The following is an 18,383-nucleotide window of genomic DNA, read 5'->3' on the forward strand; positions in this document are numbered from 1 at the left end:
TATCACCTGATAGGGAGCAGCATCCTCAGATAAAAAATGTCATTGATAATATTAGTATGATATTAGAATATGTACTAATAATAAACATGGTTTAGCCTTGTTTATTTGCCAGGCACTTGTTGAGGGCTTCATTTATCAATTTTTATTCTTTTTCACTTAATTCTAAAAATCATTTTATGAAGTAGCTGTTATTATCACCTCTTTACAAATGAGAAAGTTGAGACGGAGAGTTTCAGTGGCTTTGCAGTGTAACTTTGCCTTGAAGATTGATTATAATTCATGTGCCTTTAAGGCACACATATATTCTCATCAGAAATGAGATACAATAGGGTAGTTTACCAAAACTCTGATTATACTAAAGTGAGCAAGAGTAGACTTTGTTGTTTTTCTCATCGGTAATGAAAAAAATATATATGACAGTTTTCATTAGAAGATATTAAATATCGAGGACGTTTTCTCCCTTAAAATTTCTAAGGCTCTTGGAAGAGCTGAAAGATAACAATTGACAAAAATAGTCATTGCAATCATCCCAAACTCTTCCCAAATGAAAGAGACATTTATACCATGGTATCTCGTTAGTTCTGATGGCACTCTAAACCAAAACGTACAACATACAGTTTATTTCTAATCTGCCAGTCTGTAATTATTACCTTCTAGGGGTGTCCATATCTGTTAACAGCTGTAAGAGGTCATTCACATAGAGTATCATTTGGTGATCAGAAATTATCCCCATTTCACAGATGAGCAAACTGAGGTTCAGAGAAACTGGAGTAAGGCCATAGTACCGTTAAATCTTTCCCTTTTTGTAGCTCTTTGGAGCTCTCTTCTACTTGCTAGATGTTATGCTGCCTGATTCATGAATCATTCAATAAAGCCAATTCAATCTTTAAAATTTACTTTGCTGAATTATGTTTTTTAGCAGCAGCTTAGTGACTGGGTAAGGGGAGAGGGAGGGAGGATGATGGAATTTGGAGATGATGACTAAACGGTACTAAAATGTTTCATTGTGGAGGGGATGACAAATGTTCTAAAATTGATTGTGGTATGGTTGCTCACCTTTATGAATATACTAAAGCCATGGAATTTTATACTTTAAATGGGTGAATTGTATGTACGTGAATTATATCTCCATAAAGCTGTTACCAAGAAAAAAAAGTAATTGTACAATCAACCCCCATGTGCTCATCAGCAATATTCAACATTTTCCCCACCCTATTTCATATCCCCACACAGTTAAGAGGCCTTAATTTCCAACTCTGATTTTTTCTGAGATGGCCAAAATTTGCATACATGCTTTAAAAGGTATCACTTATTATATTTATTAGGCACTTAAAGGTTTCAGGAAAATCAGATATTAATATCCTTTTGAAATTTCTCAGACAGTAGTTCTCAAACTTTGTTGTGTGTGTTGGGGGGAAGAGGGGTATTTAAAATCCCGTTGCTCTGGTGGCACCATACAGCAATTAAATCAGAGTGTCTGGGGGCTATAGCAGGGCATCAGTAGGTTTAACGATTCTCCAGGTGATTCCAATGTGCAGTAGTTTGTGACATATAATTTAACTGTATAAATTGTGAAAGATGTTTCGATAGATAGGATCTAATCTGTTAATCTTATGATTTAACTAATTCTGATCAAAGAATAAAATAAAATTTTTATGCAAAAACATCAGGATTGGCAAGTTGAACTTAAAATTTTTGAAAATGTATAATTAAATTTTCAAGTTATTCAATATTTAAATATTTAGATCAGAAAATCGTGAAATATACTTTCCCCAGTCAGCAACATCCTCTCTGGGTTTAAAAACCAGAAGGACAGCTGCATCACCTAGTGTTTCCCAAGCAGGTACTCTGGATTGCAGGAGAGAGAGTTCAAGTGCAGGAGACTCATTTCTTTTCGCCAGTGGCCCCGGAAAAGGTTCCCACTGGCCAGGAAGTTTCATCTGGGATCCCCGGAGCCTCGGCAATGGCTCCAGGGTGACTTCTTGGGCCACCCCCGTTTCCCCGCCCTACCCAAGCGGCTGAAAAGCGCCAGGACGGACGGTCCGAGGCGGCGAAATGGGCCCGCGAGCCCGGCCGGCGCTTCTCCTCCTGCTCCTCCTGCGGACGGTGGCCACGCAGGGGCGATCGCCGCGTGAGTCCGGGGGCTGCGGGCCAGAGAGGGAAGAGGGCGGCGGGGGGAGAAAAATCGAAACTAGCTTTTCTTAGCGATTGGGAGTTCGCTAAGCTCGGAACGACTGCTCAGCCCTGTGCGCGGTCCCCTCCCCCAACTTTCCCCGGAGGGGAAGTGAGTCACTGGGGTGCAGATGGGGTTACGGGGCCCCCGGCCCGCTCGCTGTCCCTGCTGCTATGGAGTCACACTCCCACCCACTCCCTCCTCCGACTGTGACGTGTTTAGATATAAACCTTTTCTCATCGAGGCCAAGCTCGGATTAGGGGTCCTTGGACTCGGGTCTCGGTATTCTTGTTTCTACTGGTGGTTGTGTCGTTTTACCCCCGATCATCCCCAAACAGGAAGTTCTTTTCACCAAGGGCGACCTCGGCCGGAGCGCCCCCTCGGTGTTTCCTTTCCCGGGCGCTCTAAGGGTTGGGAGACTTTGGGACGAGCGAACGCACGGCGGACCCAGCCGGGTTTCCATTTCAGAACCACTGGCGCTGTGGGTGGGAGGTTCTTGACAGAAGTCGGCCTAGGGACTGACTGACTCTTGGTGATTGTTCTTTTGCCTGGAAAAATAACATATCTGCTGTTTTTGAACTTTTGAACTGAATCTCACAGTTCTCCTTTTCAGCCCGGGTTTGTTGATTTTCAGTGTTAATAGTATTGTATAATTAACCGGCCTTTACTAAAGGATGCCAAAGGGATGGTAATTAACATGTAAGTAATGACCTCAGTTTTAAATCACCTTCAGATCTGTGATCTTGTTTGACTCTACTATGCGTTTGGGAGGTAGGAGCTATTCGTATGTTGATTTTACTAGTGGTTAACGACCTCAGGTTAAATCCTTTCCCCAGGTTACAAAGAATTCAGGCAATCTGGTTTTCTGACATTAAATGAAGTATCACTGGTTCTAATCTTAGCTGGCAGTGTTTGCACTTACTGCTGTCTGGCACAGCTCTGGATGCTTTATACTTTGTCATGTAGCCTCAGAACCACACTTGGAGGGTAGGTAGTCTGTGTATCCACACTTTATAGATGAAGAGAATGAGATGAGACTTGCTCACAGGTGGTGACTTTGTTCAATGTTACTCAGGGCTTTTGAGGCAGAGCCCGTGTCTCCGCTTCATAGCTGCGATTCCTAAAAGTCACACTGCATTAGAGATTGAATCATAAAATTTGTTGGACACAAGTCTTCACTGTTCACAAATATTGAAGGAACACCACCCATGTGTTACACTGTTCTAGACCCAGGAGAGAGCGGGGAGCCTAGTCCTCTGGTGCTTTGCATTCAAGTAGACGGTGATGACAATACACAAAAGGATAGAGAGCATCAGGTAATGGGTGCCCTGAAGGTGTGGGAAGCACAGAGATCAGGGCAGGCCACTCTCCCTGGCTGGGTTTGAACAGAGACCTGAAGGAAATAGAGGTGATGCTGCCTGGGAGCAGCGCTTCCCGGACAGGCTGGGGAGACCTGGCAAGGATTTGCAACCTCGGCACTACTGACATTTTTTTTGTTGTGGGGACTGTCGTGTGCACTGTAGGATGTTTAGCAGCATCCCTGACCTTTACTCACTGGATGTTAGTACACTCCCCAGTTGTGACAACCGAAAATGTGCCCAGACATTGCCAGATGTCCCTTAAGAGATGGAATGTCCTGGTTGAAGAAAGAGCAAGGGCGCCGGTGCAGCAGGAGCGCAGGAGCCGGAGGCCTAGAATAGGCAATGGGCTCAGCAGAGGAGCTGCGGGCGAGTCTCCTGGGGCCTCACAGGCTACAGTGTGGATTCCAGCCCAGGAGTGATGTGATCAAGCACAGCTGTTGAAAAGATTGCTCCAGCTGCTTGGTGGAAAGCGTAGTGAAGGGGGCAACGATAAAAACAGGGCAAGCAGACACGCAGGAGTTGATGGACTGGGCCGGTGGGAGCGGAAGTGGTGGTGAGAAACAGTTGTATTCTGGATCTATTTTGAAGGAAGTTGCTGAGGGATCTATGAAGGATCACATGACAGACAAAGTCGAAGGTGCGTCTGTTATTATTTTATTTTATTTTTATTTTTATTTTATCGGCCTGAGCAACAGGGGGATAGGTGACGCCATTTCTGAGATGGTGACGGCAGAAGAAAGAGCAGTTTGGGGGAAATCAAGAGCCTGGTTTTGGACTTGCTCAAGTTTGAGATTCCAGTGAGTCATCCAACTGGTGGTATCATGTAGGCAGTTGGGAGTGTAAGAGTCTAGAGTTCACGGCCAGAGACAAAAATCTAGAAGTCAGCATTTGGTCACCCAACAAGTATGTATTGAGCATGTACTACATGCCAGACACTGTTCTAGGCATTGCGGATACATCCCTGAACTCCCTCATTCTAGAATTGAGGGGAGGTGTAAGGAAGCTCTCACCTGCCCAGAGGGCTGTCCTCTTGGGCTTACTGGGGTTTTTCTATATTTGCATTTGATTTGGAACTGTTTTGTTGCTGAAAAGCTGCCCTGAGCTGTTTATCAGCACATCTTCCAGCATTTGACAGCAAACATTTACAGGCAGACCTCAGAGATATTGTGGGTTCGGTTTCAGACCACCACAATAAAGGGAATGTCACAGTAAAGCTACTCACATGAAGTTTTTGGTTTCCCAGTACATATTCAAATTATGTTTACTACACTGTATTCTATTAAGTGTGCAATAGCATTGTCTTAAAAAAACAACATACATACCTTAATTTAAAAGTACTTTATTGCTGAGAAACGTTAACCATCATGTGAGCCTTCAGAGAGGCAAAATCTTTTTATAATAGTAACATCAAAGATCACTGATCACAGATCACCATAACAAATATAATAATAATGAAAAACCTGGAAATCTTGCGAGAATTACCAAAATGTGACACAGAGACATGAAGTGAGCAAAGGCTGTTGGAAAAGTGGTGCTGATAGACTTGCTTGACGCAGGGTTGCCACAAACCTTCAATTTGTAAAAAACACATTAGCTGCAAAGTGCAATAAAACGAAGTCTGCCTGTACACAGTAAAGCATTTAGAGATGGAAGTAGTGATAAAAACCAACAATAATTCCTCTGGACTTGGATCTAATTGGCTCTGAGCACTAACTCTTGATCTCAACTGCCCTAGCTAGACAGAACTTGGGATTTTCTAGAGTCTGTTGGGTCCAAGGGAGGCTGCTGTAATCGTGACTGCTGGGGCCGAGGCTGGGGCCTGCAATGGGGTGGCAGGCACACGTGGCAGAGGGGCACAAGGGGAGAGCAGACGGGAGGGGCATGCGGAGGGAAGGCAGGCACTGCATGTCACTTTCACAGGGTGGGACCAGACACAGCTGGTACCAGTTGATTCAGAAGGTCTGCCTCCCAGTTCCCCAGGCAGCCCACAGAGAAGGCCTGTCGCCCTCTCCCCAGGGTCACACTCCCTGCGCTTCCTCTTCATGGGTGCCTCCGAGCCAGACCTTGGGCTGCCCCTGTTTGAGGCCTTGGGCTACGTGGACGACCAGCTGTTCGTGTCCTACGATCACGAGAGTCGCCGTGCAGCGCCTCGTGCCCCGTGGCTCTGGGGCAGGGCCACCAGTCAGCTGTGGCTGCAGCTGAGCCAGAGCCTGAAAGGCTGGGATCACATGTTCATCGTGGACTTCTGGACCATCATGGACAACCACAACCAGAGCAAGGGTACGTGGAGAGCACGCCTCGCCTTCCCGAGGTGGGAGGAGTGTGTCCCCTGTGATTCCTGAGGTCACTGGGTCCCTGTAATGGCAAAAACAGGGACCTGCTCCTTTGGTTTCAGTAACGAAGCTGGGAGTGCTGCCAGAGTCCCACACCCTGCAGGTGATCCTGGGCTGTGAAGTGCAAGAGGACAACAGCACCAGAGGGCTCTGGAAGTACGGGTACGATGGGCAAGACCATCTTGAATTCCGCCCTGAGACGCTGGATTGGAGAGCAGCAGAGCCCAGGGCTCGGACCACCAAGCTGGAGTGGGAAGTGAACAAGATTCGGGCCAAGCAGAACAGAGCCTACCTCGAGCGGGACTGCCCTCAGCAGCTGCAGCGCTTGCTGGAGCTGGGGAGAGGGGCCCTGGACCAGCAAGGTATGGCGGGAGCACCCTCTGCCCCTCTCGTGAGGGAGGGGAGGGGGATGCAGGGCATGGGATCCCCGGCTGGGTTTTCAGAGATGGTCGAGGTTGTGTAACTCTCTGGGAAGGTAATGAGGTCTGAGTTTTCCACCCTGAGGTCTCCAGCTCTGAGGTCTCCACCTTACAATTGAGATGTATCATCCAGCCATGAGTCATGGTGTTCATTTTTTTTCCATGCACGTAGCTAAAGAAGAAGTAACTGATTTTTCTCTTGATTTAACCAAGACCGCTATGTATATTTATAACTTTTAGGAATCCAGAGATGCCAATTATCACATGAATACCAAGGCAAGAAATGAATACCAAGGAGGCAACCGGTCAGAGTAACAGAATCTTGGAGGGTAAAGGTTACGTTCACAGAACATGGCAGTAGTCACGTAGGCTGCCTATCTTACAAGGCCCCTTCTTACAAGAATACTTATTGGGTTGAACCAGGTGAAATTACCAGTAGTACATATTCAATCACTTTTGAGCCTCATAGGGGCAATTTCATCTGATTCCACTTAATATATTAACAAAGAACGTAAGACATGGGCAACAGGTATGCATATTTACATGTGGGACCGGAGAACAGGCTGATATGACTGTGACTGTTCTCCATGTGACACCACATCAGAACCCAATCGTGGAACATGTTTTAGGGCACAAAATGGTGTGTCTCTCCTACAACTTGCTCTGTCTGCACAGGGAAACTCCTTCCTCCAACCCGTAGAGAAAGTGAAGTGAAAGTTCTGGTCTTCCTGGCGTGGGTAGGAATCCCCCCTCCAGATCCTCCCTCCTTTCTGTTCAGCGCTTCCTTTGGTGAAAGTGACTCATCACGTGGCCTCTGCAGTGACCACTCTACGGTGTCAGGCTCTGAACTTCTACCCCCAGGACATCACCATGAGGTGGTTGAAGGACAGGCAGCCACTGGATGCCAAGGACGTTGAGCCTGAGGACGTGCTGCCCAACGGGGACGGAACCTACCAGGGCTGGGTAGCTTTGGCAGTGCTCCCCGGGGAAGAGCAGAGATACAGCTGCCAGGTGGAACACCCAGGCCTGGATCAGCCCCTCACTGCCACCTGGGGTATGGATGAGAGCCAGGGGCTGAGAAAACCTGGTGTGGGTGGGATGGGAGTGGTCAACAGGGCAGTGAGGGGAGGGTTGGCTCTGGGATGGGGCAGTGATCATGGGCTTTCCCTTGCTTTTGCTATTTTAGAGCCCTCGCTGTCTGGCACCCTGGTCACTGGAATCATCAGTGGAATTGCTGTCTGTATCATCCTCTTCCTTATTGGAATTTTGTTCAGAATCTTGAGGAGAAGGCAGGCTTCCAGTGAGTAGGAAGAAGGAGGAAGCCTCTTAGCATCTCTGCCCCCAGGACACACTAACCCTCCTGCAGGAAGTGGAGCAGGGGGAGGGCAAAGGGGAGTTGGCATCCATGAGAAACCTTCTCATCTGTCTTTCTCTGGGAGCCCTGGCATCTCCCTGGGAGCAGGAATTAATGATTTCCCTCAGAATGAAAGCTCCTAATTCAACAGACATCTTTTGAACGCCTCTTATTTTGCAAGGTGCTGTTTTAGGTAGTGCAGGTGCTTTGAGGTTAAGTCACCTTTGTTATCTCAGAACCCAGGTCTAGTAAGGAATGAAATCCATGACAGGTAAATGCAGTTAAAGACCCCCAAAGGTCCTAAGGCAGATATGAAGCAAATGCTCTGGGGTGTCAAGGGAAGGGATGACCACGTTCATCTGGGGATCAAGAAAGGCTTCTGGATCTTGAAGAAGTAGGATTTCTTTAGGTGAGGTTGAGGACGAGGGGAAGTCAATGCAGATGAAGCAACCGTGCAAGTGGGAGAGTGTGAGGCATGCTGGGAGGTGAGAAATTATTATCAATTTGACCCTTGACTTTACGTACTTTTCAGTCTGCATTTCTACTCCCTGAACATTGGTGGTGCAGGGGAAAGAGGGGCAGACAGAAGCCAACTCCTGTAGAGCCCTGGGGGCCTTTGGGATGTTATGTTATGAGCACTGGAGGGGCGGCGATCAATGCAGGGACTTAAATGAGCAAGGAGGAACCCAGTCTCCTCGATACGGAGAGTGAGTTGTTAGGAGGTGAGATGGGAGACAAGGAGGCCAGTTAGGAAGCTATTCAGCAACTCCAGACGAGAGATAATGGTGCCTGAAATCCAGGAGTTCCTTGGGAAGGGGGTGGTAAGAGTTGACATGAGTGGCCGGGGAGGGGAGGAGGCAAGAGGATCGCAGGTCTGTGATGCTTCTTTCCTGGACCTTGTCTTTACAGGAGGAGCCGCAGGGGACTATGTCTTAGCTGAATGTGAATGAAGTGCAGCCTGCAGACTCCTTGTGGGGAAAGAGAGGGTGCACTTGAGGCGTTCCTCATGTTTCCGGACAGCTGGACCTAAGAAATAGGAACTGTCTCAGGAACTCTCTGCTCTTAGCCTTCCCCGTTCACTGTCAAAACGTTCCCCATCTAGGTTTCTGAGTTCCTGCTTGTTAAAGGGCCCCAGTTGTGACCTCTCCCCGAGAACTGGCTCTCCTGAATCCCAAGCTGCATCTAGAGCCTGCCTTCATTTCCTGCATCACCTCAGACTCCATACACCTATGTCATCTCATCTCCTAACGGTGGAATGAAGCTCCTTAAATTTGGGGGGACTTGTGATTCCTTTAAACATCTGAGAATAGCTTTGAACCTTCTCCTCGGGACATACACTCTAATACCCCTACCAGAATTTGACACACACATCCAGGCATTTCCTGGACCCACTCAAGTTTCCTTTTAACCCTCTCTCTGTTATGCAAGAACTCACCTGTCTCCAAGCCCCGTGGTCTCTTCCATCAGAGGGAGACCTGGACCCTTGTACATCGTGAAGGTTGTGCACTGCACAACCCGAGGAGGCACCTTTCCCAGAAGAGACATCATGGATGTTTGTGCGCATTATGATAGTCTTCCCGAAAATGGGTGGCAAGTGTCTTGAGGAGGGAATGTCTTTTTCTAATTTGCACAAAGGTGCCATGTAGGTTTCCTTAGGTTAATGATACCCGCACTTACAATGCCAGACTTGAAGTAGCACAGGATTTGATCTCTGCTCACACCCTCTCCTTGTTCTGACAATGAAAATGATAATTAAGATGATGATAATGATAAGGTGGCTGACACTTATTTATAAAGCTCTTCCTTGGTGCCAGACTTAGTTCTGAGTGCCTACTTACATACATTATCTCAATAGTTCTTCGATGTAAGTACTACTATCCTCTTTTTTTTTTTTAAGATGAAGAAAGTGAAATATAAAATAGAGTATCTCACAGCTTGCCAGGGACAGAGACAGGTCTCAAACTCAGTCAATCTGGCTCTTTGATCCAGCTCTTTGGCGCTGCATTCAGATGGTTAGATGCCTGGAGTAAATGGGGAAGGAAGGAGATGGCTGTGGAGATAGCTCTTCTCTTGTCTCATTGTCTATATTCTCGGTGAGTTCGACCCAAATGAAGGGAAAAAGCAGCAGAAAACAATATCAGCCATGTTTCCTTTCAAAGTCCCTGAGGGAAGAACCCTGGAATGTGACCCCTGTTGCCACCACCGGCCAGCTCTATCTGGCATCACTCATGGGACTGTGAGTGGGGGTGTCAGTTAGTTACTGTGTTGGACCTCACAGTGTCCTGCTCCAATCAGGACCACCAGGGTGGAGGCATTTCCCTCCAAAAACTGGAGCAACTTCTCTCATATTAAAGATGGAAAACTAGAAGCCACCAAGTGGCCTTGGTCAGCACCAAGATGCTGACCCGAGCATCTTCCTGGGGTCCTTGAAAGTCTGGTTCTCATCCCCAGCTGTGCACATTCAAAAAATTAATCTAACCAGGTCACTCAGGAATTAGTCGATTCTGGGAAAATAATTTGTCTGACCATATTCAAAAGAGTACTAATATATACACGCAGAAAACTTGTGTTTACTTTGTGCTGCCACATGTATTTGGCGGCATAACTGTGAACAAGGCTTTCTGTCTTGGAGGGCAGCTGCCTCAGACCAAATACAGCTCAAAAGTTTGTTTGGTAGATATTGAGCTTGGGCAAAGAGATCTCAACTATTTTTTTAAACTTTTCTTTTTTTGCAGTTCCCAAAGTTAAGTGGATAAAAGTATATAGGATTTGTGCTTACTACAGAAAAGTTGAAAATGAATTAAATTGAAACTATTATTCCATTAGCCAGTAATAAAGCCTATTAAAAATTTGCGTATTGCCTCTCACTATTATTGCTATATTAAAATATATAAAATTAGTAGATACATATATTTTAATAAATGCATAATTCATTGTGTTGTGTACTGCATGGTTTTCCTGATGTATTTGTCCATCTTATATACTTAATCGACTTAATCATCACGTTATTTTGGGGACATTTTTACTGCTTCTAATTTTTTAATGTTTTTAAATTTTTTTTTTTATTATTTTTTATTTTTTTAATGCTATTCTTGTCTGCTTACATTCTTTTTATGTATGTATGTATGTATGTATGGCTGTGTTGGGTCTTTGTTTCTGTGCGAGGGCTTTCTCTAGTTGTGGCGCGGGGGCCACTCTTCATCGCGGTGCGCGGGCCTCTCACTATCGCGACCTCTCGTTGCCGAGCACAGGCTCCAGACGCGCAGGCTCAGTAATTGTGGCTCACGGGCCGAGTCGCTCCGCGGCATGTGGGATCTTCCCAGACCAGGGCTCGAACCCGCGTCCCCTGCATTGGCAGGCAGACTCTCAACCACTGCGCCACCAGGGAAGCCCTTAATGTTTTGTTTCATGGAATATTTTCATTAAACCATGGTAACTGAATTAATTGTTTTTCTTCGCACTAGACACATTACCACCTAAGCTGTAACACATTGGTCATTTTACCTCCAAACCATGGTGGAAGCACACTGACAAATTCTTTCTCCTTAAACATCATCCTATACTCAAAGCAGACTGCCAAAAAGCTTCCTGGCTCATACTGAGCTTCCTACCTCATTAAGGATATGTTACAATTAATTAGGCAACCTTTGTCTTATATTGGTTTTGTTTCACACAGGCCAAAATTTCAAGAAACATTCTACTCTTCACAGTAATACACATTTATTAACAGTCGGCAACTGTGGCCTGCTAATTTTTTTTTAATAACCGTAGTTATAAATCTCCATTTTCTTTCAGTGTTTCTTAGCTTAATTTTTCTGGCCTTGTTCATCAATTCTTAAGGTCAACTACATTTGAAAAGTCAGATTTCAAAATCTGTACATTTAAAAATCTGTATCTTATTTTGCCTCTGGCAAAACCATTTACAAGGGTGGTAGTAAGGAGAAGCGCGCCGTCTGGTGGCCAAAAATGTCACAGTGGTCTTTCGACTATGGGGTGGGGGGCGGGGGTTCCTCAGGGGAAAAGAATAAACAAGGGGTGGGGCGCTGGGGATCACTTTTGGAGAAAAGCCCCTGAAAATTTGAGAGAGCAAAGCTGAAACTATTCACCAGCTATTTGAATCGCTGGAATCACAGGGCAATGTTGAGCTACCTGAACTGGGAACAGAACAGAAGGAAAACGAACAAACCTGGTGATCTTTGAGGCAACCTGCCAGCAGTTGGTTAAGGCTGCTGGGCGGTACAGGCAAAACTTCGGCTTAAGTTATAATAATATAGTCTTAGAGTACTGTGTACTTGATACATTCTTCAGGTACACACACACACACTTAAAAACAAAAGACCTTCTCTAAAATGCTGCAAGGTTCTTATAAGCTACACACTCTAATAATAACTAGAATTTAAAAATGCATGACTTTAACCATGGAAGATTTTCACATGCGTGGAGTGATATTTTTAATTTTGATTTCTTTCTGTGGACTTGGGGTCATCATTTTTCTTCTCCCTTTCTGAATCAGTGATTAACATGTAGAATATTAATACAATATTAAATCATTTCATGTGACAATTTGATTAAAAAGCCTGGGTTGCCTTGACATCCTGCGTGCATTTATTACTTGGCCTGGCATGCATGCTGGTATCTCACATATGCTGATTCTGAGTAATTCTCTAAGGTGTTTACTCATGTGTACGAGAGATACATATGATGTGTTTTAAGCAGATGCTTCTGTAGCTTCTATTTCTTGGCTGAATGAATTTTCATTCTCAATAAAGTCTTCTTAGGCTTAAATATTTTCTAAAACTAATTTTTTTTCAGCTAATAATTATCGAGTACTTACTAGATGCCAGGCCCTGTTCTAAATATTAATTTAATTCTTCGGAAGAATCCTGTGAGGTAGAAACTCTTGTTATTCTGCTACCCTTATTTTGCTGTCTGGAAACCAAGGCACAGAGAGGTTGGTTCACTTGCTGAAGATTACACAGCTGGAAAATGATTGTATTGATTTTTTTTCCCAGCTAGCCTGACTCAGATTCATAGCCACTACACAATCCCTCTCTCTGAATCAAGAAAACGTGTGGTTGGCATTGTTGCATCTTTTTAGGATACTCCTTTGAGTATCCATTCTGCTGCCTAGTGGTAGCACCTCTGATTATTTCCTGAGTGAGGAGAGAACCTGTTTTAACATTTCAGAATATACTCTATAATTTTTTCATAAATATTTGAAACATTTGGGAATTTTTTTTCCTGTTCACACACAAAATTCTACCTATCAAATTCACATTTTTATTTATTCTATTTATCATTCAGGGAGGTATTATGGGATGGGTAACATTGAAGCACCTGTGAATCATCTTTCACCAGATTTGCGTAGAAAGTATTGTAAATAAAGTAATTAAGTAAAAAAAAAAAAAAACAAATTCTGGCTTTTGACCCAAAGATTCTAAAATAGAATTTTGGAGCCTTCAGTGCATTTGTGTGTGGAGGGGGAGGTGAGGATAACACCAATATTTGTATAAACTTCAGTGAAAGTCTTGTCAGTTAACCTTACCCTATGAGTTGATGAAATATCCTGAAGCTTATTCTGTAAACAGAGTGACCACAATGGCATTTTCATAAGATAGTCAGCAAGCAACTTGGATACTGCCAAAGGAGCTTCATTACGTGTGCAAGAAAGCACCTGTTTTAAACACGGATGTAACAGTTAATGATCTTTGCTTTGTGTACTTTTGTGTTCAGTTTTCACCATTAAAACAAATGCAAAATCCTTTCTTCGGGCTTTGTGTGTGTGATTAAGGAAGTAGTCAATGGAATTTTGAAAATCAAATTTAACTACAAACATGTTTATAAAAATTTTGAAGCAAATGTTTAAGAAAGGATACTGTTAGAAATTCTCTTTCCAAATAACGTTTTCTTTAGTAGGTCAAAATGTATTACGAATATTTAGGGGAGAAAACCCACACAAGGACAGCAGGCCTAGAAAGTGCCAGTGCCAAAAACTTTTAGCAAAAGAGTTTGAACTAAAGAGAAAAAGCAGGGAGTTCCCTGGTGGTCTAATGGTCAGGATTCGGCACTTTCACTGCTGTGGCCCGGGTTCAATCCCTGGATGGGGAACTGAGATCCCGCAAGCCACATGGCACAGCCAAAATTAAAAAATAAAATAAAATAAGGAGAAAAAGCAGGAACGTTTTCCTAGAAGGATAAGGAGAGGAAGTGAGAAAAATATGGAGAGACACAGTATATGTATGTTATGGAACCAAAAACATGCCAGTGGGAATGACAGTTTAACTCAGGAAAAATGAATAAGAAAATAGATCATACCAAAGTAAAATTAGGTGGCTGAAAAAAGAGAAATGCATTAAAGACTTAGGTGGGAAGGAGATAAATCAGCCAGGGGTCAGAAGAGCTGTCTGCCCCAGACCAGGAGTGGTGTCCCCAAATGCCCAGAGCTAACTACTGTCATGTTATAAATCCCTGTCAGGCTAAGTGGGGCGAGATTGTACTTATGTATTTCTGCAACTATAATATTGCTCAAAAGTATTTCTACCCTGGGATTTCTTTTTCCTAAAATACAACTGTACCCTGAAAAGTGTTGGTATATTCTGGTAGTTTTCAACCCTGGCTAAGTATCAGAATTGTCTTTTGAATACATATATATTCCATGGGATGATATGTGTATATATATTCCTCATATTTATATATATATATATAATATATATATATTATATATATATATTATATATATATATATATATTCCTCAACGTTGATATTCTGATTGAGTTAGTTTGTGGAGAGTGGTTCTGGGCATTTTATATTTTTAGAAGACTTTTGTTTAACATCACAGTTTTATTTGTGTGAATATTTCATGTGTCCATTTAGCCACAACTTGTTTGTAGGGTTTTTATTTGAGGAGCCTTGCTCACATGAATGGGGCTCTGTGAAGCCAGGTTCACTCTGAGAATGAGAGTTCTAGGGTGACCCACCTTTTCCCAAGCTACAGGACCAAGGAATACCTGAACTCTTCCTAGAGTGGAAGAATCCATTTTTAATATAAATCTATAATTGTATACCTCTTAAATATTTCTGTTTTTTTTTTTAAAGGAATTCCTTTATTTTTTTTTTATTTTTTAATTAATTAATTTATTTTTGTCTGTGTTGGATCTTCGTTTCTGTGCGAGGGCTTTCTCTAGTTGCGGCAAGCGGGGGCCACTCTTCATCGCGGTGCGTGGGCCTCCCACCATCGCGGCTTCTCTTGTTGCGGAGCACAGGCTCCAGACGCGCAGGCTCAGCAGCTGTGGCTCACGGGCCTAGTTGCTCCGCGGCATGTGGGATCCTCCCAGACCAGGGCTCGAACCTGCGTCCCCTGCATTGGCAGGCAGACTCTCAACCACTGCGCCACCAGGGAAGCCCAATATTTCTGTTTTGACATTCATGATTTTTGAGTCAATGTCATTGAGAAAAAATTAGAAAACGAGAAATTAGGAGAATGGAATAAGAAAAAAAGAACCATGTCATACACATTATTTTAAATTTATTTTCATGAATTAAAAAGCATGTTGTGATTTCATGTTTACCTGTGAACTCTGACCTTGCACTTTTCCTCTGTGATGAATGGCATTTCTTCCTAGCTAAGTCTCCGCTTATAAGGTGCATGTTTGTGGTGGGAAAGTGTAGTGAAAGTCAGGAGCCTAAAAACACTCACTTTGGGGCAGAAGAATGTAACCATCTAATTATTTCAGAAGTGATACAAACCATATGTCATCCAGAGCTTTCCTGCCCTCTCCTGGGTCTTTTGTCTCCATCTTTGGGTCTCTTCTCCCTTTTTACCTAAGTCTGAGGTTATTATATGAGGTCTCTCTCAGGCCATAATCTCATTCTAAATCTCCCCAACAGACATTTATTTATTAACCAGGATGGCGGGGGAGGGGTGTCTTTTTTTTTTTTTTTTTTTCCAATTTAACTAGAGTGACTCTTACTGTGGAAATTTTTAAAAGTTGTCAGGAAGCCAAAGAGAAACTTTTTGATTTGAGAAATCCTTCTCTTCAAACCATATTCAGATCCAGTTCTGTTCTGTTCGGCTTTTTTAAAAAAAGAATGAAAACAAAAATGGGATTAACCTGTTCAAAACACCCATAATCTCATCATAGGCCTCTCAGGGGAGGGCCCTGTAGGCTTTGTAATGACCTTAATCAAGTATTAGCCCTATCTTACTATTAATCCTGGACTCTACAAAACAAACGTATGTTCTTGTCTCTAAAACTAGAGAAGGTTGAGAAAGGATTAATGAAAGGAGCTTTTAGGAACTGCAGGCCAATGAGGCGCAGAAGGCCAGGAAGAGGGTCCAGAGGTAACTGATTACCCAAGCCTAGTTTTAAATTCCTTCTCTCACATGCATTTGCAGAAAAAGGAGTCACCCAGTACGTGTTTGAATGGAGGAAGAGAAGAAAAGGAAGAAGTTTTAATTTGCAGTCGTTTGTCTACCTTTTTGTCTTTCCAAACACAGATCTTTTAGGACAAGAGCCTCTTCATGGCCGGCTTATACTTCGCCCCATCAAAATGCGTCCTTTAAAATTGAAACATTAAAAGGACTGAAAGGGAAAGTCCCTTGACCTATAACTCTATCTTCCTTTACACATTATTTTTACCTTCCCCAAGGAACCATTATCTAACTTATTAGTTACCAAGTTACCAAAAGGAAATGTGGAGTGAAGCTCTTTGCTCCGTGTCCTAGAGCTGAACACACTCAACTTGCAAACACGCACAGAAGAAAAACAGGGCAAGGCAAAACAGAAACTAAAGCTTTTCAGCTGATTGAAGGCCACCTCACCTTCCGGCCCGCCAGGCGAAGAGCGAGGTATTTCGACCAATCAAAACATTGACATGTTAATAAGCCCCTCCTTGCCCCACCCCTTGATGACCTAATTTGAAAACGCCACCAGGGCTCTCGTTTTCAATCAGGTCCGGAAGAATGCTATTTAAAGAGCAGTGCTAAGTTCAAAAAGTTACTGCGACATTAGCCATGTCTGGTCGCGGGAAGGGTGGTAAAGGGCTTGGTAAAGGTGGCGCCAAGCGTCATCGCAAGGTCTTACGGGATAACATCCAAGGCATCACCAAACCGGCTATTCGTCGCTTGGCCCGCCGTGGTGGTGTGAAGCGCATTTCCGGGCTAATTTACGAGGAGACTCGCGGGGTGCTGAAAGTGTTTTTGGAGAACGTGATTCGGGACGCTGTTACCTACACCGAGCACGCCAAGCGGAAGACTGTTACCGCCATGGACGTGGTTTACGCACTCAAACGCCAGGGCCGCACCCTCTACGGCTTCGGTGGTTGATCACGGCATCGGCCGAGACAAACCTCGACATCTAAAAAAAACAAAAAGGCCCTTTTCAGGGCCGCCCACAAACTCGCTGAAGGGCTGTTGGACGTTGCGGAGGTGTGTGAAAGCCAAGTGTCAGAGCTAATTTCACATGTGAAGTATGGGCGGAAACTGCATTAACAATGCAGTTATGTAACTACTTAAGGGCTTTGCGCTTTACTAAGGTGTTAAGAAACTTGGGTCTTTATGAAGAAAGTAGGCTTATCAGAAACGGTGAAACGCGAAGTGATATAAGATTGGATCCATGAGAGAAATGTGCCTATTTTGTGCATCTGGAAATATTCTGAGAACTGTCCTTAAGTGGACGGCTGGGGGCATCATCCATGGCACAAAAGTTCACAGTATCACCCACACAACACACAGCTATGCAAATGAAGGCTCTTTGGGGACAAGCTTTCATTGGCTGGTTCTCAGTGTGGCGAAGAAACCACTGTTAAATTGCGGAGGGTGGTGTTACAAGGCTGTTTTCCTATTGGCCAAAACAAGGGGTTTCATACCGGTACCCGGAACTTAAGGGAAAACCTTCATTGGTTAACTCTTTAATCCGATGCATGCCAGGCGCTAAAGGGCCGGAGGAGCAAAGTCGCAGAGTGGCCGAGCCGGTTTTACACAGGTTGGAGTAGTGCTGGGAGGTCGGCTGGCTTCTGGGCGGGATGAAGCCAGTTGTTCCTCCTTTCCCTCTGCGATGATAGTCTGGGGTCAGTCCACTGCTGGGCACAGAGAAGTAGCTCACTGCCTTGTCCGGCAAGTGAAGAATTTTCCTGCACTATCCCAACTCCAACTTCAGAGGGAAACAATGGCCACCTTATCCAAGCAAAGAAACCATTGTATTTAGTCGTTTTCCATATAGGATAGAATTACTTTTTTTTTTTTCCTGTGGCCCGATTATACAAATGAATTCAGACAGGATATAGAACATGTTTGCATGTGAGACTGCATTAATTACGTAGTTTTGCACTGGGCTTTGTTCGAAGTCGCCCCCAATACCAAGGCCCAAAATAAGGTTAACAGTATAAATTTATTTACGAGGATCTTTAAGAATGCTAAATTACAAACTAAGTGAAAACAAACTAAGCTGTTTAAAGCGAACAAGATGCTTTAACTCCGACCCTGAGCGTTTCCTAGTACAAGCAGGTTTGTGATTTAAAGGTCACACCCTAATATTTGAACCTCCAACATCTCCATACATGTTTTAGAGTTAACATTTTTCAGCCTGTGTAACACAATCTGAACAAGCCTATCATTCTCTTCATAAATAGAGAACAATTACATTAAGACTATATTATCAAACCAAATTTTAATGTAACAGTATGTGCTTAATATATAAAGTCATCTGGTAACTACTCGCAAACTAATGAAGGTGAAAGGCATT

The 18,383-nt window shown here is 43.9% G+C and overlaps 3 protein-coding genes across 5 annotated transcripts in view; 2 read left to right on the forward strand and 1 right to left on the reverse strand.

Annotated features, from left to right (window-relative positions):
• The window catches only part of LOC133095001 (uncharacterized), a 49,386-nt gene extending 32,339 nt beyond the window's left edge, over positions 1–17,047 (forward strand). The window contains exon 4 of the mRNA XM_061195802.1: positions 16,638–17,047. Coding sequence (XP_061051785.1) covers positions 16,638–16,966 — 329 coding nt within the window. The 3' untranslated portion in view covers positions 16,967–17,047. The remainder of the gene's footprint in view (positions 1–16,637) is intronic.
• Positions 1–18,383, reverse strand: part of LOC133094981 (uncharacterized) — a 110,129-nt gene that overhangs the window by 28,313 nt on the left and 63,433 nt on the right. The window lies entirely within an intron of this gene.
• HFE (homeostatic iron regulator) lies at positions 1,867–10,497 on the forward strand. Of its 3 annotated transcripts, XM_061195776.1 has the most exons (7): positions 2,045–2,131; positions 4,230–4,331; positions 5,551–5,814; positions 5,930–6,229; positions 7,065–7,340; positions 7,473–7,586; positions 8,550–10,496. In XM_061195776.1, the coding sequence occupies exons 3-7, from the start codon at positions 5,577–5,579 to the stop codon at positions 8,588–8,590; spliced, it is 969 nt and encodes a 322-aa protein (XP_061051759.1). In that variant the 5' UTR covers positions 2,045–2,131; positions 4,230–4,331; positions 5,551–5,576; the 3' UTR covers positions 8,591–10,496. The 3 variants fall into 3 exon arrangements, with proteins under 3 accessions (XP_061051757.1, XP_061051760.1, XP_061051759.1); XM_061195774.1 differs by lacking the exon at positions 4,230–4,331 and having other exon boundaries at positions 1,867–2,131; XM_061195777.1 differs by lacking the exons at positions 4,230–4,331; positions 7,473–7,586 and having other exon boundaries at positions 1,867–2,131; positions 8,550–10,497.

This window comes from Eubalaena glacialis, chromosome 7 (assembly GCF_028564815.1).
Source record: "Eubalaena glacialis isolate mEubGla1 chromosome 7, mEubGla1.1.hap2.+ XY, whole genome shotgun sequence".
Taxonomy (NCBI): domain Eukaryota; kingdom Metazoa; phylum Chordata; class Mammalia; order Artiodactyla; family Balaenidae; genus Eubalaena; species Eubalaena glacialis.